At 39.5% G+C, this 27,212-nt stretch overlaps 1 protein-coding gene across 2 annotated transcripts in view; it reads left to right on the top strand.

The window, feature by feature from the left end:
• The window catches only part of sh2d4a (SH2 domain containing 4A), a 52,755-nt gene extending 25,900 nt beyond the window's left edge, over nt 1-26,855 (top strand). The window contains exons 2-10 of one of the 2 annotated variants that reach the window (XM_079862266.1): nt 9,569-9,672; nt 10,351-10,582; nt 12,070-12,229; nt 20,176-20,299; nt 20,383-20,518; nt 21,995-22,190; nt 23,169-23,299; nt 25,703-25,920; nt 26,656-26,855. In XM_079862266.1, the coding sequence (XP_079718392.1) occupies nt 10,408-10,582; nt 12,070-12,229; nt 20,176-20,299; nt 20,383-20,518; nt 21,995-22,190; nt 23,169-23,299; nt 25,703-25,920; nt 26,656-26,751 (1,236 nt within the window). In that variant the 5' untranslated portion in view covers nt 9,569-9,672; nt 10,351-10,407 and the 3' untranslated portion in view covers nt 26,752-26,855. Of the gene's footprint in view, nt 1-9,455; nt 9,673-10,350; nt 10,583-12,069; nt 12,230-20,175; nt 20,300-20,382; nt 20,519-21,994; nt 22,191-23,168; nt 23,300-25,702; nt 25,921-26,655 lie in introns of those variants that run through there. The other variant, XM_079862265.1, reaches the window with a different exon arrangement.
• The last annotated feature ends 357 nt before the right edge of the window (nt 26,856-27,212 follow it).

Raw genomic sequence — 27,212 nt, 5'->3', positions numbered from 1 at the left:
TGATATGTCCCCTTAATCAAACACATCTGACTCAACTCTGATCGATACTATATTTTAACTCAGTTCAATGTAAATGCCCAAGCATACCAAACGTCATCAAAGCATTGGCGGTGATGAAAGCCGACTGTTGTGTCACCTTACGTCGCCAAAATGTTGTGCTTGAACACACCCTAAAGACTACATCCATCGCCCAAATAGCATGTGTGTTCTGTGCGTGTGTGTGAGATGAAATAACTCTCCACACCAGCAGGTGGCAGCAGCAGGTGGCAGCAGTCCATATGCAAAATTCAAAAAAGGAAACCAGAAGTGCCAGGACTGTGGACCAAACCCTAAACAAAGCAGAGCGTGCTTTCAGACCAGTCGTGCTCACCACAGATGGATTCTAGGGCTGTACTCAACCAAAGAAAATCTTGGTCGACTGAAGTCCTGAAATTGTCGACTAAAAATCGACTAAAATCGACTAAAAATGACGTTAGAAAAAAAAACGTTAAATTAATTAGATGCGCACTGTGCGCAGTACTTGGTAGCCTTGTTGTCCGCCTAAATGAATTATAAATAAACATAAACAACTAACATTAGTAGGCTATTTGCAGTATATTAAATCGTTTTTGACCTAATTATTTTGCACTGAAATGAGTCTGACACTCGAGTCTGTCAGCTCTGACAGCGCTGCATCACGTGCACCTGCGCAATATCATAGCTTATGATTTCCGAAAATAGTACTATGTTGTCAACTAGTGATATCATCACAAGAACTGTTGAGGAATATGCAACATAATTTAGACAATTATTTTTGTCATATGTTATAATAATAAGTTATAACTGTCAGACACTATCATTTCACCGTGCATGTCCTCGCAGCGAGCGAGGCTGAACATGAGCTCAGCTTCGCAGCTGAGACACGAATAGACTATTAGCTTAAAGCTTTTACTCTTAATAAACACAAAAGGCACGTCCACTTTAATAAAAAAATAATATTTATTAAACAAACCAGATCAAGAGCAGAAACGAAATAAAGTGCATAACTGAAAAATAAAGCATCCTAGGCTCAAAACTAACACAACCAACAGCACAGCGCAATTGCGCATTAGGCTCCAAATAAAAAAGTTAGGTTATCACACTAAAACATTGAAATATGCAAATTCTGATATGTTCATAGCCTACTCAAAACAGACAGGGCAAGCTAACGCAGACAAGTGAGCTTACCACTTTTAGATGATATGTCATGTTTGTCGTCAAGCTGTGGAAAACTGTTGCTTGCAAACTTTGCATTCGACCTTTTTCCTGTTATCAATTTTAACAAAATGCTGCCACACTGTCGATTTCTTTGTTGTTGACATGTTAGAAGAGGACTGACTATTAAACGCTCTCACATAAATAATATTCAGCATCAAACCTTCTACGCTCGACGCTCTCTCTTGGGTTGAACTAATCCAAAAAAGGTGAAAACAAGGGGGGTGTTTTGAAGACAGACTGTTACAGTGAAACAAGGGTACTCTGAAAACACCCCCATTAGCAGTTAGTGCTTTCCACCTGATGAAATGAGCGCGCCTCAGCGCGGCAAAACTGATGAAATAAACGCGGCAGAAAATCGACCAATCAGAATTTTGGTCGAACCAGAACGTATCGACCAACTAATCGACTAATCGACTAGGACAGTACAGCCCTAATGGATTCGGTGAAATCATGTAAAATTAAAAGAGTGCCCCCTCTTGACTTTGTTGTTTGCTTGTTTTCATCACGTTTTTTTTTCTTCTCATGCACTGGTTCTCTAAGCTGAACATCCAATCAGAGTGATCTCTCTCACCGATAGTTCTGCCGCCAATTCAACATGCGCAATCGCCCGAAAAGCAACGGGTCCAAAAAGTGCCAACAGTGCAGAACACAACACACAAACGAAGTCGACTGATGCTCAATGACAGCCGGGGCCAGTAGCATAAACTTAGACATTATGTTAAGATCTAGTATGGCCCACTAGCAGTTATTTAAGGGATGGTTAGTCTTACTTTTCGGTATCAAATTATGCCAATGTACGTTTTTATGTAACTGACTTAAAGCTGCAGTCCGTAACTTTTATGGGTTAAAAATTATCCAAAATAAATTTGAGCATGTACATAATCAGCCAATGTTCAAAATTATATGCTTGCCTTATCTTAATTCAAAACGGTAAGCTTGTAATAATGTTTTTAATTCCAGTGGTACTGGTGGATTTCCATGGGAAATTCGAGCATGTCATTACGTCACATCTGTACACAAAAAGAAGAGTCTCGGCTAGTAGGCTATATTGCGTGTGAGGATGTCGGTGGTGGAGATTTATAGTCTTTTCTCGCAGCACTTGATATAATTAAACTTATCAATTTGATGGTGGATCCAGAAAGGTTCAAACGACAATCACCAGTGACAACTGGAGTAGGGATGCACCGATACCGATACCGGTATCGGCCTCGATACCACATTTTCTAAAGTACTCATACTCGTTAAAAGTCCCCCAATACCGGGGACCGATACCACGGTCTGAGAAATGTCTATGTTTGAGCGGCGTGTAAGGGGTTAATCACAGGCACCGAGTGCCCGCCCCCAGGCCCCGGCTGCAGCTCAGAGCGGGGAGAAGGCGAGGCGAAACATGTCAGCCGTGTGGAACTATTTCAAAGTGAATGAAGATGACAAAACAAAGGCGGACTGCAAATTGTGCTCAGCGAAATTGTCCAGAGGAGGTTTAAATGGTAGCGCATTTAACACAAGTAATTTAATCAAGCACCTAAAATCCCAACACGACCACGAGTACAAAGAGTTTACCCACGCTTCTAAACCAACACAACCCACGCTGCAGCAAACTCTTGCAAGACGAGAGAAAATGTCCAGAGACAATCCACGTGCTGTGAAAATAACACAGGCAATTATCGAGTACATTGCATTGAGTGACCAGCCACTCTCAAGTAAAAAATGTGGGATTCCTGCGTCTCCTCCATGTTCTGGAGCCCAGATATGATGTCCAAAGCCGCCGCTACATGACTGATACGGAGCTGCCTAAACTACACGACTCCGTGAAAAAACATATCCACAGCCTACTGCAAGCCTCCTCTGCGTTTAGTTTCACCACGGATATTTGGACAAGCAGTGTTAGCCCCGTGTCGCTAATTAGCCTAACCTCCCAGTGGATAGACGAGAGTTTCACGCAGCAACGAGCCATATTACATGCGAAACAATTCCGCGGCTCGCACACCAGCCAGGCTATAGCGCATGTGTTTGAGGAAATGCTCCAGACATGGGGTATACCTAAAACATCAGTACATGTTGTGCTTCGTGACAATGCCAAAAACATGATTAAAGCCATGAATGACGCAGGGCTCCCAAGTCTGCCGTGTGTCGCGCACACGCTCCAACTGGCTGTTCACGAGGGCTTATTAGCACAGAGGAGCATAGCTGATGCTATAGCAGTGGGGCGGAAAATAGTTTTCATTTTAAACATTCCGTAACTAAAATACACAAATACAAATGTATGCAATATATATAATATGAAATATATTTCCCTTATTACTACCAGAAAGCCAAATGGCTGGCATTTGTGACAGTGGTTTAGGGGAAACTAAAATCTGTCCTATTTTTGCACATATTAATACATTCATGAATTTTGTTCAGGTATAAAGATCGCTTCTTCTCCAACAACACTGCTCCGGAGGCCAAGCTGCACCTGAAGCAGGAGCTGCAGATGATGTCCAGAGCTGAGGCAGAGGGGAGTCGGGCAGAAGCTGCAGAACCTCCTGCTAAACTGTTCCTCAAGGCCCAGGCCAGCACTAGCAGCAGTCTGGACACTGTATTTGAAGAAACCGCTGAGGAGCAGCCCCAGGCAGCACAGCCGCTGGCAGCAGGTGCTGCCATTGAGCTCGACACATACCTCAGAGAGGCCCCAAGCCCTCGTGAAGACAGTCCTCTGAAGTACTGGGGTGTCAACAAAATCAGGTTCCCCACTTTGGCTAAAATGGCCCATAAATACCTCTCAGCCCCATGTAGCAGTGTGGAAAGTGAAAGGCTTTTTAGCTCAGTGTCACACATTATAGATGAAAACAGAAACAGGCTGACTGCTGATAATGCAGAAAAGCTACTTTTCTTAAAAAAAAACCTGCCACTCACTTTTTCTAAACAGGCTCCATTAAGTGAGTCGTCTTAGACTTGATGTTAATACCTACCTCAGTTGCACTGACTGCCACAGTTCTATGTTGGTAGATGTTGTTAGTTTATTCAAATATTGTGCACTAAATAGCAAAGATGTTTATTAATGCCCCTTGTGTTGTCCAAAGCGGCAGAGTTTACAACAAACTGAAAAAAATACTTGAGTTGCACTGTCACTGTTTAAAAATTTTTTTATAATTATTTATTCTGTAATATGTTGCATACAACATGCTTTTCATTTTAAATAAATGTTCTTAATTCCAAACTAGTCCCTTGTTTTTTTGTTAAATTATATGACTAAAGCTGTTACCTGTAAATTTAAATCATGTTTTTTTTATTAAGTACTCGGTATCGGTATCGGTATCGGCGAGTACTGAAATGCAAGTACTCGTAGCTCGTACTCGTTTTCCAAAAAAGTGGTATCGCTGCATCCCTAAACTGGAGATTCACCCATTGTAAAATGCAAAAGACTTCAGAGTGACTACAGAACAAAAGAGACTGCAACCGGGCCATGCGAAAACAAGGATAAATATCAGAAGGGCATTAAATGTAGTCACTCAGTGCTGATGTTGTTAACATTAACAATTTGAGAACAAAGTATAATTTGCACAGTTTGACGTGATATGATAAGCGATCGTTAGATTTAATCAGCGTGATTTACTGCAATGCTTCTTTTTGCTTAGTTGGTCAGAACAAAAGTGGATGTTACTTGTTCAGATTACATTTTCTGGTGAAAATTCTTATGTTGGTCATACTTCCAAAAAGTAGAATCTGTGATTGCGAATGACAGTATCACACCATTGACAGCCGCACATTCTCCTCAAAACACTGGATTCATCCGTGCTGTGCCGTGCCGAGGCACAACCCACGTAAAGTTGACAATTCCGCAAATAACTGCAATTGCAGATTTTGAAAAGAGATGGCGACAAAGAGAAAAAACTATGGACTGCAGCTTTAAAGCATTAAAAAACTATGGACTGCAGACTAACTTGTAAGACTAGTCTAAGTGGTTTATGCAACCGGCCCCTAGTCGTGGCATTAAACACATCTGCCATTGACCACACAGTGCTTGCTGACCAACTGAGGACATGTCTTTTGTATCTGCACATAATTATTTTGACCTGTGAAGAATAAGACAATCTTTGTTTTCCAATGAACATGTTCTGACAAAGACAAAACTCTCACTATTTCAAACACTTTCTATTTGGGCGCAGACACAAGCAGTCATTCTTTAAGGGTTTCAGGGACAGCTGAGGTCTCTCAGATCCCGCACAGAGGATCCATTCAGTCACTGAGATACTGCCTTCTCCCTGAGATCTGAAGCAGTGCGTTATGTCAACAGCTTTGACCTTCCTTCCCGTCTGGTTGAACTCAATAATGGGACTCAATGTTCTGTTGTGGGGTCGTGACCTGAAACAGTTGCTAATATGTAAACTTCCGCTGGAAGAAGCAAGATTATTGGGATATGGGTTAGGGTTATGTTTTTAAGCCCCAAGTGAGCCAACTAAGGGTGACTGTGGCTATGGAAAATCCACACTCCAAATCTGAGTTTTTTAACCACCATGCGTTGGACAAACATGTCTATGGCTTTACAATTAAATTAGCAGTCTTCATAAATAGTGTATTAGGCGCTGTTTACATGACACCGTTTTCAACTAAAACTTAAAACGTTTTATGTGTTTTCGCCGTTCATTTACACGACAATGGCGTTTTGGGTGCATGAAAATGCAAAATTTTGAAAACAGGTTTCAAAGTGCAAGTTTTTGAAAACGGTCTCCGTGTAAACAACAAAAGCATCATGCACATGCGTATTACGTGTTTAGTCTTTAGTGTTTCATCGCCATCTACTGGCCTGGCAGCAGAATGCAGCGTTTTTAGCTGTTTTCACGGATCCGTGTGAATGGGGATCATTTTGACAATAGTGTCGTCTCTACAGGGGGAAATTCAAATGAAAAACTCCGTTTGAAGCAAATCGTTGTCGTGTAAACGTACCCTTAGGGTGCTTTCACACTTGGTGCAATTACCTGACCCAAACACAGTTGGGTTGCAACTGCATTCTCATTGCAGTGTATCACTCATGCTTGTCAGGACAGTGAGTGAGAACACACACACAAGCACACAGTTTTATCCAATAATATTCCACCAATAGTGGTTCACTCCCGCAATTAAGTACAATTGCTTTCAAATCACTAGCGAACCGTACCGGAGTTCACATGAACCGTACCCCATACCACCCTTTTTATGCAGACTCGGGTTGGGTTCGTGGGTGCGCACTTGAGAACACAGCCTTCACATCATCCAAATGAACTGAACCCAGATGCGCACCAGAACTGCAAGAGTGAAAGCATCCTTAAACGCATTGTTTCCAAACAGGTTTCCCAAACACTCATACCACCAATTAAAGGTCACATTAGCTCAATTTTAGGTCACATTTTGCAGGAAAAAAGGTCCATTGTCTATTGCCAAGATTGTACTGATGTATGAGGCAAAGCTCACACAGAAGTCACTTTCACACCAAGCATCTTTCTGCTGGTCAATGTGATGAATCTGCATGACCAACTTGAACCTGTGGGGGAATATTTTTTCCCTTATGCGAAATACCAGATTACTATTGAAATGACTGGATTTCATACATGAAAATTCACCTCAATTCTGCCCCGCCCCCAGTCTTCTATTGAAACAGTCCAACTCACGTCCTTTAACATGCTGAGACGCCACAGAATCACAGTGTTACACTCTTTAGGAAGTCATACAATTAACATCTGAAAGCTGATTGGGAAAAATTCAGAAAATTACACACATCAACTTTAAATCATGAAAATGAGAGCCTTTCCAATGACTGCCTGCACTAGCAGTTGGCACCGTTTGTTCTGCTCAAAAAAGCCAGTTACTATATAGACATCACTAGAGAAGGTAACATCATGGGCCTTTCTAGGACAGAAGCCAAATATATTCTCAGTTATCTGGTTTAAAGGAGTTCAGCAATTCACCAAATCACATTGGTGAAAACAGAAAACAGAAACTGCAACCATGAACCTTCAGTGCAGTTCAGCTTTCAGAATGAATTAGCCCTGAGGTGTTTGTCTGTGATTATCTCCCCTCACTGACCCTCCATCAGCCAGCGATCGGCTCATGCTGTAACACTGCACCTCCCAACACTGCTGACATCAAACGGGACAAATATGTAAACCATCATGGATCACTACTAATTACACCCTTGATATATCCAACATCCAAGGCCACATGAAGCCCCAGACAGATATCATCACAGCCTCATATAAACATGGGTAAATTACAGAGCTCCATTCCAGCATGAGGCAGGAAATGCCTTCTTCCTTAAACTTATACTATTGCAAACGCTTTGCAGTGTTTTTGAAAATATCTGAGCAAATAGTGGTTGATGTAAACAGTCATGCTGATGTAAGAAACTGTGTTTAGGTTTTCGAGCAACAACTCAAATGCATTTTTAAACTAATGACAATCCCAGACTTGACCAAATAGAATAATTGTACACATAGTGAACCACAAGATAGTCCATCCATAATAAATTAGATTAGGTGATAACTCAGAAATAGGCATATTAACAAGTAAAAATATTTTAATAAAGTGATTTATCACCACATGACAAATAATTGAAAAAAGCTACAGCAACAACAGCATAAATATAAAAGCAGAAAATGGTAAATCATTTTTAAACAGAAGGGGGGAAAAGTCTGGGAAACGCTTTATAAAGGTTTCTGTGTAAAAGGCCTGTTTCAGTTTAGTTTTGTTGTTGTTTTTTGCTCAAAATCAGTTTTATTTTTGCAAATAATCGCGCCTCAGCGGTGCTCGGCGATAAGAGCGGCCCGCTGACCCAGGGTCAGTGTGTGACAGAACTGACACCAGCTGCACTGCCACTGACATTTACAGGCTTTAATCTTGTATTACATTTATTTATCTATTTGAATACCTTGCAAACATTTGGCTTTCTGTGTTCTACATGTTTCAAATTCTGCTGATTTGTCACGGTATCAAACTTGCTAATAATTTTGTCAAAATTGCAAAATGTATAGTAGTATATAATTTGTGGCTTGTTGTAATTTTTTGTAAATACATTTAATTAAGAATATAAAAATATAGATATTTCTATATATAAAGAGCATTGCTAAAAAACAAATTTTCATTGCTTTTGGGGAAAAATCCTTAATGCTGAGCCCTTATTCACAGTTATGTTGGCAGTTGAAGTGACAGCAGTGTCCTGCAAGGTGAACAGCTGTAACTCATTAAATATTTATGTATAATATTTATTATATAAGCTGTTTTATGTTTCATGTTAATTGGGAGTCTACATGAAATATTTGATTACAAAAAAAAAATCCTTTGTCACTCTAAAAGCTAAAAGATTCTTAAAAAAGTTTAAAAACGTAAAATAATAACCAGTTACGGGACCCAAAATATATGCTAATACATCAGCTACATACAGAGCTGAAAAAGGTATGTTATTTGTCAACACTCTGGGATGCACGTGTATGTACAGAATGATTATTTTTGTGCTTTCTCTTGAAAAGAAACGGCTCATCATCACACTTGCAGTGGTTCTGGCGAGAAGACGTCTTTCTCAACAAGCACAAAGATATTTAAACTGCAGTGTACATCAGAATCCACAGTTATCTGAAACGGATCAGATTTTATTTGAGTGTTTTGAGAAAGATACTGCAAAATAAGGGTTATGAAGGTAAAAGGATGCATAGTTGGCGAGTTAGGCCCCAAACCACCAGGTCCACCCCTGCTCACTGTAGCATGAGCATCGAGCATGTGCAGATTCACTGGAGGTTTGTGACACGTGCGCCACCTAGTGCACACATCAAGAAACTGCAAAACCTGTCGATGATGATGCTGTAATGATGTAGCAAAACGTGGATCATGCTCAGTCACGATCTATTTATACTCTTTCCTTAATTTTTTTTTTTTTTTTTTTTTGTTGAAAGTCACAGTTTGAGGGTAATTTTTCTCCAATCCGTGTCAGACGTCACTAAACCATCCTCCACACACTTTATCATGATCTGCACTGAGAGGGTCGCTAAACTGCGGGATGAATATGGTCACACGACACGTGTGAAAGAAAGCTGGAGTTAGAGTAGACCCTACTACAGCAACTGAGAGCACTTTTTCATATTTTTATTTTTAATAACTTTAAAGTTGCATGTATAAATGTGAGATTGATGTGTACTGGAGAGATTCCGCGCTGATCATACAAATGGATAGCCTATAGAGCCGCTTCCATGGGTGTTTCACAGCAGCAGCGCGCAGCCGGAGTGTGTAGGAGGGAACTCAAGTTTGACCTGTAACTAAGGGCTGAGTTAAGGGTGTGTACAGTACATTACCACACACTTCACTCGACATTTACCTTTCTGTACAGGTATCAAGAGCTCTAAGCTTTATCCTCGGCAGAGATTGTTCTGGTTCTGTACAGCTGGTGTGGTGTTCTGGACTGGTCCTCCTCGCGCGTGTGTGTATGAAGCGGTAAGTCAGTCAGCGCGTGTCAGCAACGCCGCTGCCATTGATTGATTGACGGCTCTTTGTCCCGCTTCCTGTTCCTTATTTACATTCAAATGTTGACTGGATCAGATTTCTGTTTGTTTGTTTGTTTGTTTGTTTGTTTGAATATATGTGTGTCGAGATTGACCGATATCCCTCTTTTCATTTATTTAGCAGAATTGAATTCCACCTTACTGTGGCTATTTATGAAAAAAGAAAATGTTTTTTTATTTTCATTTTATACATTAATGTCATATTTTAATTTTCAACAAAAAATATTATGGTATAATACTGTTTTTTAAGAGGTTTTGTTGTTGTAGTGTTTTTTTTAAAAGTACTATGAATGAAGGCCAGTATTGCTTTTTCTCCTTCAATTTTTTAATAGCCATTCAACATTACAGCATAATTAAAGGTTTATATTTAACAATTATACAGAACTTTAAAAGTATAATAACAACCTAAGTTATTAACTGAACTTAACTTAAAGCTAATTTCACAAACCCATTGAAAAGTAACATTTGTATAGTATGTTTGGTGATGTTTCTGCCTGTAAATATTCTATTATCAGCCCTCTCTCTCTCTCTCTCTCTCTCTCTGGGCTAGTTTACACTGCATGACGTCCTGTGGTGTTAGGCTACTTCTTCTTTTGAATCTGTTTTACAGAGTCCAAACCCAAGCGAGACCAGTAGACGCCCGTGTGTTTGTGAGTGAAGCGTGAAGATGCTGCAGCAGATCCTGGCGGACATGTACATCGAGCCGGAGCTGCTGTCCGAGCTCAACGAGGAGCAGAAGCAGGTGCTGTTCCTCAAGATGAGAGAAGAGCAGATCAGGAGATGGAGAGAACGAGAGACACAGCTGGAGAAGGAGGAGGCTGCACGTCTGAAAGACAAAAAAGGTTTTCGTTTACACATCTTTACTGTCAATAAGATGTGAATATACAGGGCTAAGGATCTGTCATACATATTAGCAGAAATGTATGGATTTCTGAATTTGACTGACAAGAGTTTTATAAAAGGTAGGGCTAATAAATCTGTTCAGGAGAAACAGTTGAGATATTAAAGTCAATATGAAATCAGAATGCCCTTTTACAGTCTATAGCCCTATTCAGACAGGAATTGTTTCTCTGTAAAAATAAATGTGCATGGCTCGTCAGTGATAAACTCATGCATTCAGATGGAGATTTCTATGAACCCAGTAATGTGGTCAGTCACATGATTGTCTGCTGTAAATAAAGTGTAATATGCTCCTTCGAATAATAAGAATTAATCCAATTCATATTTAACTTAATAATAGGGAAATAATATCCTATTTATTATTGGATTATTTAATCTGCTGTTTAAAAATAGGAGGATAGATGCACTATAGTTAAAAGGGTTTTCTGTCTTGTATTTTACCTCAAAATGATGGATGTTATTTAAAAATTGTGGGAATTAGCAGAAATAAGTTAATACAGCCTCTTATTTACATGAGGTTAACATAAAGCGGCTTGGATTATATTTTTCATGTATATAATTGCTGCCATAATTTTAAATGTTTACATGCTTTTCTGCTCTTTCTCCTTGATATGAAATAATATTGTTCTTCCAGCATTTCAGAAATAAAAGCTTAGGCTAGATCTTATCTTAGGCTAACACTACAGTTTTCGTACGGTGCTCGGCAGTGATCAAAAAGGATTTAAACAGTGAATTTTAAAGTTATCTCTTCTTGTAAAGTCAGAGATGTGGATTCGGACGGCAATAAAATCACAAACTAGCCCCTGTAAATGTTGAAAATACATTACGACCCCATGAGAAACAATTACCGTCTGAAAGGGGCTATTATTAACGATTTGTTGATTCACATTATCCCAAAGAAACAAATCTGTCAAAATATATTAGCTTGTTCTTTCTGTGTAACAGCTTTCCTTTTTCTGCTGGATGTTCATGTTAAATAATAGGTATTCAGTGTCTCGTTCAGTCTTTCACTATCCAATCAGTTTCCAATCGATATAATCAGGTTTTCTACATTTATTGGCTTTAAGGAAGTGAAAATGGGATGGGTACGACTTTAAAGAGATGTCATGTGATTTTGGATGGCACTTGAAGAGAGACGAAGTCAACACATCATAGCGTTGTGCTGTTGAAATCTTGTCGAAAATGCTTTTCGTAATCCGTGTCTACACCAGGCGCTAAGTGGCGCCACTAAAGCAAACCCATTATAATCAGTGATGCTGTCTACACTGGTCATGGTGTGACGTCACATGACCGATCCTCGACAGTAAACTGATCATTCTATTTCTGACGTACTTCAAGCTCTTGCGATACTTCTGACCAGAACAAATGGGTTTGCAACGTTCTCTGTCAGATCCGGTGTAGAAATGTGTGTGTGTGTGTGTGTGTGTAGTTTCAGGAAAGTTTGTGTCATGGATGAAGGGTCTTGATGATGATGTGTGGGTTTGGGTGATGGGAGAACATCGTGACGACAAACCTTACGATCAAATCTGTGACGAGATCATGGCCGAGAGAGCAGCGCTGCAGGCGCAGAGAGAGGCTGAGCAGCTCAGGTGAAACACACACACACACACACACACACACACACACACACACACACACACACACACACACTCACACTCACTCACTCTCTCTCTTCATTCATGCAGCGCAAACACAACTACACACTCGCTATAGGCAGATCGGGTATGGATGTAACACTTTTGACTTCAAGTCAAGTCACCTTCATTTATATAGCGCGTTTAACAGTATGGACTGTTTCAAAGCAGCTTTACAGTGATAATAGGAAATTACAGTAACAGAGATTGTTTTGGCTTTACAGCAGCTCTAGAATAAAGTTATTGTCCAGCTAAAGTTAGCTTTTGATTGATTCACTTCCGTTGCAAAGATCATTAGTTATTAACTGTATTAGCAAAAATATGTGTTCACAAACCTGTGAAAACGCTGACAGCGTGCACATGCGTATTACGTGTTTAGTCTATTGGTATGCGCGTTTCAGTATATATGTGCGCAGGCGTGTAGTCTTTCTTTACAAATTGACCTCAACAAATTACTTGTCTGGCCTAAATAAGATTTATAATACAGAATTATTTATCGCTTCAGTGTAGCCACATGAACCGGAACTATTTTGACAACGTTTTATCTGTACAGAGGTGAAGGGAAGGGAAGGAGGCCTTCACAGGGCTCCCGGTTCCAGCTGACCTAATCTATGCAGCCTAACATTGAACTATAGAAGTCTATAATGTATTAGGTGAATGCTAGGGCAAAGGTATGTGTTTTTAGTCTAGCTTTGAACTGACAGAGTGTGTCTGCTTCCCGGACAATGTTAGGAAGATTGTTCCAGAGTTTTGGTGCTAAATAGGAAAAGGATCTACCGCCAGCAGTCGATTTTGATATTCTAGGTATTATCAACTGGCCGGAATTTTGAGATCACAATAGACGTGAAGGACTATAATGCGTTAAGAGCTCGCTCAAGTACTGCGGAGCTAAACCATTTAGTGCTTTGTAAGTGATCAGCAATATTTTAAAATTGATGCGATGTTTAATAGGCAGCCAATGTAGTTTTGACAGAACTGGGCTAATATGGTCATACTTCCTGGTTCTGATAAGAACTCGAGCTGCTGCGTTTTGAACTAGCTGTAGTTTGTTTATTAAGCGTGCAGGGCAACCACCCAGTAGAGCATTACAGTAATCTAGCCTTGAGGTCATGAACGCATGAACTAATTGCTCCGCATTTGTCAATGAGAGCATATGACGTAATTTAGATATATTTTTAAGATGGAAAAATGCAGTTTTACAGATACTAGACACGTGACTTTCAAATGAAAGATTGGTATCAAAGAGCACACCCAGGTTCCTAACCGACGACGAAGACGTAACAGAGCAGCCATCGAGTGTTAGACAGTATTCTAGGTTATTACATGAGGAAGTTTTTTGTCCAATAATTAGAAACTCTGTTTTTTCAGAATTTAGAAGTAGGAAATTACGAGTCATCCAATTTTTTATATCTGCTATGCATTCCGTTAATTTTGTGAGTTGGTAAGTTTCATTAGGTTTTGAAGAAATATAGAGCTGAGTATCATCGGCATAACAGTGAAAGCTAATGCCATGCTTCCTAATGATATCTCCTAATGGTAGCATGTACAGAGTGAACAGCAGCGGTCCTAGTACTGAGCCTTGTGGTACACCATACTGAACTTGTGATCGATGAGACATCTCTTCATTTACTGCTACAAACTGATAACGGTCAGATAAGTATGATTTAAACCATGCTAGTGCAATTCCACTAATGCCAACATAATTTTCGAGTCTATTTAAAAGAATGTTGTGGTCAATGGTGTCAAATGCAGCACTAAGATCGAGTAACACTAATAGAGAGACACAACCACGATCGGATGATAAGAGCAAATAATTTGTGACTCTAATGAGAGCAGTCTCAGTACTATGGTACGGTCTAAATCCTGACTGAAAATCCTCGCAGATATAATTTCTTTCTAAAAATGAACACAGTTGTGAAGACACTGCTTTTTCTAGTATCTTTGTCAGAAAAGGTAGATTCGAGATCGGCCTGTAATTGACTAATTCTGTAGGATCAAGTTGCGTTTTTTTAACAAGCGGTTTAATCATAGCCAGCTTAAACGTTTTTGGTACATATCCTAGTGACAAAGATGAATTAATGATATTAAGAAGAGGATCTGTGACCTCTGGAAGTATTTCTTTCAGTAGCTTAGTCGGTATAGGGTCTAACATACATGTTGTCGATTTAGATGATTTAACGAGTTTAGTAAATTCTTCCTCTCCTATAGCAACGAATGAATCAAATTTTTCCTCAGGGAGACTACAATGCACTGCCTGATGTGATACTGTAGTAGACGGTTGCATAGTTATAATTTTCTCCCTGATATTATCAGTCTTATAAGTGAAGAAGTTCATAAAGTCATTACTGCTGTGCTGCTTGGAAACTTCGGTGCTTGAAGCTTTATTTTTCGTTAGTTTAGCCACTGTTTCAAATAAATACCTAGGATTATGTTTATTTTCTTCTAATAGGGTTGTAAAATAAGCAGATCTAGCAGCTTTTAAGGCCTCTCTGTAAGCAATCGAGCTCTCTTTCCATGAAATGTGAAATGCGAAATGCCTCTAGTTTTGTTTTCTTCCAGTTGCGCTCCCTTTTTCTGGCTGCTCTCTTAAGGGCCTGAGTGTGCTCGTTGTACCACGGCGTTGGACTATTTTCTTTAATCTTCTTTAAGCGCAAAGGAGCAACTGTGTCTAAAGTGCTGGAAAAGAGAGAGTTAAAAGTTTCTGTTGCAATATCTAGTTCTTCTAAGCTATCCGGGATGCTGAGGAGATGATACTGATCAGGAAGATTATTAATAAAGCAATCTTTAGTGGCAGAAGTGATAGGTCTAACATATTTGTAACAAAGAGTTGGTTTTGCAGCCTTGGCTAAATGAAGTTTACACGAGAATCAGCAAATTCTTTGATAAAGTCTGTATGGTGCCCTGGTGAGGTGTATATAGTAGCCAGCACAAATCTCAAACGTGATTTATCATTTACACTATATAGTGTTACATTAAGCACCAACACTTCAAAAGAATTATATTTGAAAGAAGACTTCTCAGTAATTCTGAAGATATTTCTATAAATTCAGCTTCAGCATCTTTATTGTTGAGTGCTCAAAAGTGCTCAAGCTTTTACTACAATGCAAACCTCTGTAAGAATATCACAGCCCTTATGAGTTGATGTCAAATACACTGTGTGCCTTTGTTACAGTTTCTACCGGGGTAGTTTGTAACGCATGCTGGGGTAAGTTGTAGCAATTAGACAAACAAAGCAGAGGCCACATTATGCAATATGCTACAAAAATAGGTTTATTGATCAATCCATATGAACAACCTAAAACACGCCTCTCTCTGTGACTGACCATAACTTAAATCCACTTAGGCTACATTTACATTTAGTCATTTAGCAGACGCCTTTATCCAAAGCGACTTACAAATGAGGAGTACAGCAAGCGAGTCATCATGAAGAGGCAAACAACGCCAGAAGTGCTCAAAATACAAAGTTTCAGACATTGCTTAGAGTAGCATAAGCCAGACAAGGGAGGGATTCAGGGAAAAGGAAAGAAAACCTCTTTTTTTTAAGAGGTTAAGTGCTCACAGAAGAGTTGAGTTTCCAGCTGTCTTTTGATTGTTGTCAGGGATTCTGCATTCCGGATGAGGGAGATCATTCCACCAGCAAGGAACCGTGAGCGAGAATGTTCTGGAGAGGACTGTTCGACTCAGGAGTGTGTGTGTTGTGTGTGTAAATGAGTATACTAGAGCAAACTTCCTTAATGAACACTCAACTGCAGTGTACTGTGTAAAGAACATGTAGATCTACAGTGAGGAAAATAAGTATTTGAACACCCTGCTATTTTGCAAGTTCTCCCACTTGGAAATCATGGAGGGGTCTGAAATTGTCATCGTAGGTGCATGTCCACTGTGAGAGACATAATCTAAAAAAAAAAATCCAGAAATCACAATATATGATTTTAAGTATAAAAAATTTGGCAAATAAGTATTTGAACACCTGTCTATCAGCTAGAATTCTGACCCTCAGAGACCTGTTAGTCTGCCTTTAAAATGTCCACCTCCACTCCATTTATTATCCTAAATTAGATGCACCTGTTTGAGGTCATTAGCTGCATAAAGACACCTGTCCACCCCATACAATCAGTAAGAATCCAACTACTAACATGGCCAAGACCAAAGAGCTGTCCAAAGACACTAGAGACAAAATTGTACACCTCCACAAGGCTGGAAAGGGCTACGGGGAAATTGCCAAGCAGCTTGGTGAAAAAAGGTCCACTGTTGGAGCAATCATTAGAAAATGGAAGAAGCTAAACATGACTGTCAATCTCCCTCGAACTGGGGCTCCATGCAAGATCTCACCTCGTGGGGTCTCAATGATCCTAAGAAAGGTGAGAAATCAGCCCAGAACTACACGGGAGGAGCTGGTCAATGACCTGAAAAGAGCTGGGACCACCGTTTCCAAGGTTACTGTTGGTAATACACTAAGACGTCATGGTTTGAAATCATGCATGGCACGGAAGGTTCCCCTGCTTAAACCAGCACATGTCAAGGCCCGTCTTAAGTTTGCCAATGACCATTTGGATGATCCAGAGGAGTCATGGGAGAAAGTCATGTGGTCAGATGAGACCAAAATAGAACTTTTTGGTCATAATTCCACTAAACGTGTTTGGAGGAAGAAGAATGATGAGTACCATCCCAAGAACACCATCCCTACTGTGAAGCATGGGGGTGGTAGCATCATGCTTTGGGGGTGTTTTTCTGCACATGGGACAGGGCGACTGCAGTGTATTAAGGAGAGGATGACCGGGGCCATGTATTGCGAGATTTTGGGGAACAACCTCCTTCCCTCAGTTAGAGCATTGAAGATGGGTCGAGGCTGGGTCTTCCAACATGACAATGACCCGAAGCACACAGCCAGGATAACCAAGGAGTGGCTCTGTAAGAAGCATATCAAGGTTCTGGCGTGGCCTAGCCAGTCTCCAGACCTAAACCCAATAGAGAATCTTTGGAGGGAGCTCAAACTCCGTGTTTCTCAGCGACAGCCCAGAAACCTGACTGATCTAGAGAAGATCTGTGTGGAGGAGTGGGCCAAAATCCCTCCTGCAGTGTGTGCAAACCTGGTGAAAAACTACAGGAAACGTTTGACCTCTGTAATTGCAAACAAAGGCTACTGTACCAAATATTAACATTGATTTTCTCAGGTGTTCAAATACTTATTTGCAGCTGTATCATACAAATAAATAGTTAAAAAATCATACATTGTGATTTCTGGATTTTTTTTTTTTAGATTATGTCTCTCACAGTGGACATGCACCTACGATGACAATTTCAGACCCCTCCATGATTTCTAAGTGGGAGAACTTGCAAAATAGCAGGGTGTTCAAATACTTATTTTCCTCACTGTAACTAAAAACAAAGGAGATTCAGGGAGATTGTGTGTCTGTGTGTGAATATTACAATATCAGAATCACAATGGTGACACATGAATGTCGTTAACTCTGGAGTGCAGGCTTACTGGGCACAGACACTGCATTGGACGCATTTTACACACACTTCCTTTGGCTTAGTTGCCAAATGTCTCCATGCACACAATCTCATTCAACAATTTCATTGTCTGAGGTCTCATAATCCTCACCACTGGCGTTTATCACAACTGATCTGTCTGTCCTGCCCTTCTTTAAATCCTCTCAACTTCCTTTTTTTAACGGACACTGTCCGTCACACCTTTATCTGTCTTTCATTTCCATCATCCAGCTATTCTGTAAGATTATTACAAATTATTAATCTTATTATTAAGATTATTATTAGAAATTGTCCTGAGTTGTATGTAAGGGTAACACTTTAGTGTCATTGTTACACGTTACATGTGGTTACTGTAGTACTAACAATAAATTAGTCATGCATAATTATATGCAACTAACCCTGAAACAAACCCTAATCTAACCCTATAGTAAATTCATGTAGTTAACTATTATTACTCAGTACTTAAATGTATAATTACAGTGTAACACTGACACCTTAAAATAAAGTGTAACCGGGGATTGTTGTAACACTTTTTAAAGATGTGTTACAGCCCACCCCAGTGTTTAGCTAGCTGTATTAGCATAATCTTTATCTGCAAAAGTTTAAGGACTAGATGAAATATAATTTTGGTCAAAAAACCTATATTCTTACCTATAAATCTGATTTTTTTTTTATAAAATGATGATTGGAGTAATTGATGGCGTTACAACTATACCCGGTCTCATAATGTTATTTATTGTGCTGCCTCTCATTTATGCATATTTAAATAAAAAAAAACTTTATTACAGTAATAATTCATGTAATACTGTATCATGAGAATCATTATTGACAATCAGTTATTTTTGTAGTTTTTATTTATATTTTGAATGTAGCTTTTATTTTTATATTTTCTGTTTAATTTTTAGTAACTTTGTAATATGCTTTTGTCACTTTTTTAAATATTATTATTTAGGTTTATTTCATTTTTATTTTATTTCAGTTTAGTTATTTTTTTTTATCTATTTAAAGTTAGTCATTTTAGTGCTACAAATTAAACATTTATAAATGTAATTTAGTTTAAGTTTTTCATCTAATATTTGTATTTTATTTTATTTCACTTTTATTTCAATTAACAACAGAAAAATACTTTTAACAATAATAACCTTGTTGAGAATAAAGTACGTAAAAATACATACAAACTTATTTTAGAAGTTTGCTGTATTGTCTACAAAATAAAACTGTTAAAATAGGCTTAAGATTTCATTGCTTTCAATTTTGAGGAGAATTATGACCCATACATAAATATTTTTGAGAGTGTAACCCAGTTATACTCTGCAACAGCACATATTATTCAGTATTGTTCTCATGTGTTGTGTTACATTAGAGATTATTTCAGTGGTAAAACTGATGAAATACAAATAATCAAAGAGTATATTTTCTCTGATCTGGGCCAATGAATAGTTTAATAAGTAAAATAAACATAGCAATAATCTATAAATGATGATTACAAAAAAAAAGAATAATAAAATAATCAATAAAAGTGATGAAAGTTGTAAGAGTAAATAAAAAGAGATGATGAGCTGAGTAATGGCTCGTCTTCTGGAGCTGCTTTACAGCTGAATTGAACTATAAATATTCTTTGAACATGTATTGTTTGGCAATAACTACAGAGTAATCCACTAGTTTAATATTTGACCAGTGTAAAGGAATGTTATCAGCACAGGGCTTGTGCGTTCAGTTCCTCCTCGTGTGCTTGATCTCGTCAGTGGGACTTCCAGACAGAGCTTAATATGACGATTTGTCTCTGTTTTTAGAGGCACTTCTGATGTGAGATTATGATGATCACAGTTGTGGTGTGTATCAGTTCAAGCACAACCTGTATGATCTGTATCTCCATGATGCAATGTGTGTTGTAGATAACTGCACTGAGCCAAAGGGCAAAACCTGAAGAGGCTTCTGCAGTATTTATCATCAGCTGTGAGACAGATGTGCTCTGTTATCCAGTCATAACTAGTGACAATAACGGTTTATGCAACATTAAGCAACTGCAGAATGAAATAGGGGCTGAAATCCAACACAAACTGATGGCTGCATGATTTCATATCACGGAAAATATGTGGGAAAACACGTTTGACTGCTTTTCTTTTCACGTTGACAACTAGACAATGAGCAAAAGGAATTTTTCTGTGTGTGTGTGCGTGTGTGCGTGTGCGTGTGCGTGTGCGTGTGTGTGTGTGTGTGTGTGTGTGTGTGTGTGTGTGTGTGTGTGTGTGTGTGTGTTTTGTCATTTTATTATGAACGTTCTCATTGACATTCACGCTCTCCTCTCAGAGCAACATTTCTTCTGTTAATAATTAATGACCTCTAATAATAACCTATGCAAGTGGCCTGCATGTTTTAATGTTTTTCCGTGTATAATTGTCCAGGGCTAGGAAAGAAGCTGAGCTGGGGAAGCGTTTCTCTGGACTGCATGTTGAGCCGGAGCAGGTTGTGTTGTCGGATCAGCTGAAGGCCAGAGAGGAACAGAGAAGAGCAGACGAGGAACTCGAGGTATGCCGTCACACACGCACTGACACACACACACACACGTTCAGCCCTGGTCTCAGTGTGTTGTGTGTGTGTGTGTGTGTCAGGAGGAGAGGCGTAAGGCTGAGGAGGAGCTGAGGAGGCTGGAGCAGGAGAGAAAACAGCAGATCTACATCAGCCTGAAGGAGAAGCAGCGCAGCAAACACACACTCGACCAGCAGGACAACCACTGGCAGCAGACATGTAAACAACAACACACACTCTGATCACAACCACTTATCATATATCTAATCTGCAGGATTCATGGGAATTATGGTTCATCTCACAAAAAAAGTCATATATCACCCCAAAAACCACAAGGAAAAAATAATAAACCTAATAAAGACAATTAAGAGTTTTTTGGGGGAATTTCCATCAAAATGATTGTTATTTTAAAGTGCCCCTATTATGCTATTTTAAAGTTTCCTAATGTTGTTGTGGAGTCTCCTACAACAGGTTTACATGCATCAAAGGTCAAAAAACTGTTTCATTTCCTCATAATATTTGCACATCACCACATCATCATTGATTCTCAAACGGCTCGTCAGGTGAATCAATCTCTCTAAATCCCGCCTTTCCGCGAGCTACTCTTCTCTGATTGGCCAGTCTGCTCAGTCTGTTGTGATTGGTTTACCGCGTACAGCGTGTACAGCGTCAGATTTAAAACTTTGCAGGATGTTTTCATTCACTTAGAGCTGTGTTACACACTACACGAAAGGTCATTTTCAAAAATCCATAATGAGGCACTTTAATCATAAAACTTTGGGGTGGGCGATATGGACAAATTCTTAAAGGGTAACTCTCGCCAAAATTGAACCTAGGCTATTTTTGTTAGTCTACCCAAGTCAAACTTTCATGTAAAAGCATAATTAGAATGGAAACACCACTTTTAAGTTTGACCGTATTTTCGTTTTAGGTCTAAATGCGTTTTGAATGGGAGTGAATGGGGCACTACAGTGATAGCATCAAAATTATTAAAACGCTATTTTTAAAACACTAAGAAGGCTCGACACAACATGAAACTGTGCTCGAAGTATCACCAGGGGCTCTACACATGAATTCCAGCATTGAGAACATTGTTTGTGTACAGAGAGTTTACTAAAAAGAAAGGTTTTGTACGACTCACTTTATCAGTTAGTGTTGTTGTTTCCATATAAATTCACGGATAATTTTTTATCTAACTTATCATGCTTTTCATTGAAATTACAAGTTCATGACATTTCCTCATATGGAGTCAGTTCATTACATTGCATTCGGAGATCGACTACTTTTGACTGACAAAATTCCACTGAATTCACGAACTGAATTCACGATCGCATGCTTGCTGAGAGACGTGTCTTTCTGTGTGCGCAATTATGCTTTCTTCTTCACTGCTTATTGTGCTTAGTAACACTTCTATCATCGAGCATGTGCCAAATTCGTATATGTATACAGTGAATACAAATACTGATGCATGATTGCTTTATTCTGCTTTACAGTAAAAATAATCAAATGAAAAAATCATCATGGAGAATAATGAGAATAACTTGTTTATCTGGTGTGAGGTTGGTGACAGTGACTCATGACAGTTGTAGCCTGAATAGGGAAGTTGTGTTCTGTGCGGTTGTGTTTGTGTTATTTCTCAGCGGTGCGTACATGTACAGTAGGACTAACGGTGTGGTTTTGCATATGTGGCTCCAGTGCAGAAGTCAAAAGCCGCAGACGTGCGCAGACGGTCTCTAGCCAAGCAGACGATGGAGGACCACCGCAGGCGCTCAGTGAAGGCTCTGGAGAGAGGACGTGTAGCGGCCGCCACCAAGGCCTTCGCCAGCTCAAACCCAGACCCCAACCCTCCACCTAAACCCAAACCCAGAAACACCAGCGCTGCCGTCAGCCGGTGAGTCCCGGCACGTGCTCCGCTTCACAGCCAGTGTCCTTCATTTCTGTGACAATAATTCAACAATAATGACATAATTAAAAAGAAGAGCTGGTGGTTTACACTGGATTATTCCTGCATTGATGTAATCAGCATCTTCCACATGAACTGTGAAGAACTGTTCTCTTGTGGAAATACTGGAAATGCTTGCTCTTGACTTTGCACTGTAATTTAACTGTATTCCTGCTCCTTCTCTTATGGTGCTGTAGCCCGTCTGTATATTGATGTATGCTCATTTTGTTTAAATGGTTAGTTCTGTTACTAATTACTCGCCCTCACTTCGTTTCAAACCCGTAAGACTTTGGTTTCAGCTACAGCTACAAAAATATGACTTTATATCAATATCTGGGTTATGATGTGATGATATAGCAATTCTTTATGTCTAGGAAACACACACTACACATCAAATGTTTGTGGAGCAGTAATAATATAAGTTTCTTCTGCTCACCAAGGCTGCATTTATTTGATCAAAAATACAGTAAAAACAGTGACACATGATCCTTCAGAAATCATTCTAATATGATAATTTGATGATCAAAAAACTTGAAAAAATTTCTAATTATTATCAGTGTTGAAAACCTGCTTTCTATTTAATGATCAGTAATGTTAGTACATGCCGAGACCTTGACTCATTCCATAACTGGAATGCCACCTGTCTCGTGCTATTAACAGTGATATATCGTACGTCATGTCTCATACTCATCTCAGGAATGTCATACTGCAGACTGTACATATTTTGACAGGAATCTCCCCTCGACTCATCATTGGCAATTCCCTTGTTATCCAGTAGAAGATGCTCAAATCTGAGCTATTCATGGAGCTCAGTGTCTACTGTGTGAACTGTACAGAGCTCATGGTTAAATATCTGTCACACAGCTTCAGTTGCTCAGGTTGTGATGATCCAGATGTGATGAATGTCTCTTCTGTTGTGATTGGCAGGAAGGCTGGTATGCGGCGCTCATTTTCCACGTCTAGTCGAGATCATATCATCCGCTGGTTTCGGGAGGAGCAGTTCCCCCTCAGAGCAGGATTCCAGAGCGACCACAGCCGAATCGCCCCCTGGTTTCACGGTGAGACTACAGCTGTTCATCTGGACCCTCTCCAGTCCTCTCTCCTTCTGGGCTACTGGTGCCTCTGACTTGCTTAGCTGGGGTTTAAAACAATAGTTAACTTTGAAATTAAATGTTGGTATGTTTTAGCTTACCTCAAGGGCATCCAAGATGTAGGTGTCTTTGTTTCCGCGGTAGTTTCAATTTTGATATTTTTAGGTCAAACCGTTCTTGTCTGTCAGTCATATAATGCAGGTCTGTGGTCACTGTCTCAAAGAGCATGCACAGAGAAGTCCAAATTAAACAATTCCCCATCGTCCAAATTAAACAATTCCCCATCGTAAGTACACATTGATGGCCTAAGACACGAAACGAGCAGTTTGTGTGAGAAAACTAAAAGTATTTATATCGTTTTTACCTCTTGTACACTTTCCGGCGCTTGCGCAGACTAAGCCAGAACGCGCGCACACGTCACACACCAGGAAGCGCGCGCGCCCTCAGATCACTTGGACGTGGGTGTGTACAAGAGGTAAAAACGATATAAATACTGTTAGTTTTCTCACACAAACCGCTCGTTTCATGTCTTAGGCCATCAATGTGTACATACGATGGTGAATAGTTTAATTTGGACTTCTCTGTGCATGCTCTTTGAGACAGTGACCACAGACCTGCATTATATGACTGTCAGACAAGAACGATTTGACCTAAAAATATCAAAATTGAAACTACTGCGGAAACAAAGACACCTACATCTTGGATAAGCTTAAACATACCAAAATTTTATTTCAAAGTGAACTATCCCTTTAATATTCAGTAAAATCATCGATCTGATCTGACTGCAGTGACACTATTGGATGAGAATTAAACCTGAATTGAACAGAGCTGAATGAGCTTGTTTGGTCAAACCACAAACCTCAAAGCTTCAGCACTGCCACTCTGAGCTCGACTGCTATGTCTGAGGTAAAACACGCCCCCTCATTAGCATACAGAAGAGGAAATGGAGAAATAAATACATGTAGACATAAATACATATATAGGCCTACATAAATAAATGTAAAAGTGGAAATAAATTAATGCATAAATATATAAATGAAAATACAATTATACATAAATAAGGAAATAAAAGTATAAATACTCATTTATTGTTTTGTTTTTTTACATTTCTTTGTATATTTATTTACAAAGTCACAAATAGACAATCTGAACTTCAACCACAGCAATTTTGGAGTCTCTAATTCAGTCCCTCTAGCGCCACCAACTGTCCAAATTTGCACTGATGTTTATGCTAATAACTTCAGCGGCTCGAAACGATTCGATTGCGCCCTATGACATCATTTTCCATCATGTACATTTTAGTCCTTGGAGGTTTGTCCGATTTTCACCAAAATTGGCTCAGATCATCTTTAGACCTTACTGGCAAAAAGTTACGAAAAAGCATTTTAATAGACCAAACTGTTCTTGAATAATGTGCAAATGAATTTAACGAACAGCACGGCAAAATGAACGTGTGACTGACTGTATCTCCCAACGCTTTAGTGTATTCAGACCAAACTTGGTACATGTCATCACAAGCATGACCTGAGGCTACATGCTGCGTTTCGGCACAGTGCCACCTACTGGTCAGGAGATATGAAAAATAGCCTTTTTTTTCTTTTTTGTTTATAACTTCTGAAATTGTAAAACTAGTCTCTTGATTCAGTCAAAAGTAAAAAAAAATATGAATAGCTTTTGATTAATTTAGCTTATTTTCATTAAACATGTATTGTTAGATTCCTTGAGTCATACTGAGAATAATGATACCAATTATTCCATAGTCAGTCAAAATTGCCGTCCGCCATTTTTTATTTCTTTGAAAACCTACTTTTTTAAACTCTTCCTTCCTAGACTGTTGGTCCGATATTAACCAAAATCAGCTCAAATCATTGTGAGACCAAACCACTGTGGAATAATGCATCAGCCAAACATGATGGCATGATGCCAAGCTGATTCTGAGGCTGTATCTCTGACTCTCTGCACTGCTTTGGCATATTGACACCAGACTTTGCCTCTTCACACTGACCATACAACATCCATTTAGTAACAGCGCCACCTATTGGTCAAAAGTACCAAGTACCAAGTAAAAAATAAGCAATTAAAATCCTATTGCATGTGATTGCTTTGCCTAAAATAAGTGTTGCAGTTGGTCTAATTCTCCCATCTATGCTTGCATAAAAAGTCATTTAGATTTTTTTTTGTGCTTGGCCCCTTGATTGCAGCTTGCAGCTATATTTGTCACTGTGAAGCTGCTTTAAAACATTTTAGCAACATTTTGCCCCAAAAAGGAAAATCTTTACTGTTTAAATGAGTGAATGGTAAATGTTACTGTGCACTGCTGTCCTCTGCTTTGGGTGTCCTGTAACGTGCATCATCTCACATGCCCTGCAGGGATAATCTCCCGTGAACAGGCAGAGGCGCTGCTGAAGGAGGGCGGGCCCGGGCTCTTCCTGGTGCGTGTTAGCGAGAGGATATTTGGATATGTGCTTTCCTATCGATCTAAAGAGGGAGTCAAGCACCTGCTGATCGACGCCTCGGAGAACTGCTACATGCTTCTGGGAGACCAGATCAGATTCACATCACTCAGTGAACTCGTGGAGTATCATCAGGTGATGTACTGCGCACGTCACTCGGGGTAAACTGGGCCGGGACTATACAAAACTGAGCCTGGCTCTAGATTTCATCAGGCTGTGAGGGACAGAAGTACAGTGCGTTGTACTGTTGTTTAACAACATGCCAGTTGTCCAAAAAAACAAGTGATGTCCTTTAATCAGTTCTGTGGTTTTAAACACCATTAGTGTTTTCACACTTAGTTTTACCATTAGTCTGTCTCTCACAAGCTTGAGTAAAATTCAGTATGGTCCTGATATTAGTATTACAGTGAAATCACAATATAAATCAGCCTTAAAGTCTTCAAATGTGTGGCCAGCATTATGTGTATGAGTCATGTTGCATTATCTAAATGTAATGCTCACACTCATACTGAATTGATAAATGTTTTTTTATGTACAGTATGTGGGATGAATGAGATGCTTCACCCCTCAATGTGATTGTTAACATGGTGATAATGAGCACAGAGACAGTTTGGCATCTCACGCCTGCTAACAACAAACATGTGCGTTCACATGCATGCCGGTCATAGGCGGAGAGTCATCAGGTTTAAATAGACGGAGCGCATTCCTTACACCAGGAACGTCACAATACATACCGTACAGCGTTCACAGCTAACACAAATCACTGCTTGATGCACATTAGTTCTCACGCCACATTGATCATCATGGATGAAGTGATTCAGTGTTTGGAGCTCAGCTCAAGCCTCGTGTAACTGTGTGTTTCTGCACCAGGTGGAGCCGCTGAGCTCGTGTGGAGAAGAGGAGTTTCTGCTGCAGCCGTGCGGACAGACAGAGGCCACAGCGGACTACACCGAGCTCTTCACCTGACTCACACACACACACACACACACACACACACACACACACACACACACACACACACACACAAACGGGTAACAAGAACTGACCCCTCATTAAATTATGGAATAATTAAAAAATATATATATATATATATATATATATATTTGTGGAAAAAATATGTAATATTTGAGTTATTAGTGGTCAAGATAGTGGCATTGTTAATGTTAATATTTAGGCTACTAATAGCCTACATTATTGAAATCAAAAGATGTATTTGTTAACATAGTTAATGCACTGTGAAGTAACATGAACAAACAATGAACAGCTGGATTTTTATTAACTAAGATTGACAAATATTAATAAATACAGTAACAAATGTATTGCTCATGGTTAGTTCATGCTAGTCAGAGGAGAGGAAGAGCAAGGGAAAGGGAGAGATCTGGGCGCGGGGGGGCCATCTAAGATTATCTCGTCCCGGGCCCAGGCAA

This window comes from Squalius cephalus (assembly GCF_949319135.1).
Source record: "Squalius cephalus genome assembly, chromosome: 24".
Classification (NCBI taxonomy): domain Eukaryota; kingdom Metazoa; phylum Chordata; class Actinopteri; order Cypriniformes; family Leuciscidae; genus Squalius; species Squalius cephalus.
Note: the sequence above shows the minus strand (reverse complement) of the source record. Positions and strands in the feature narration are given on the sequence as shown.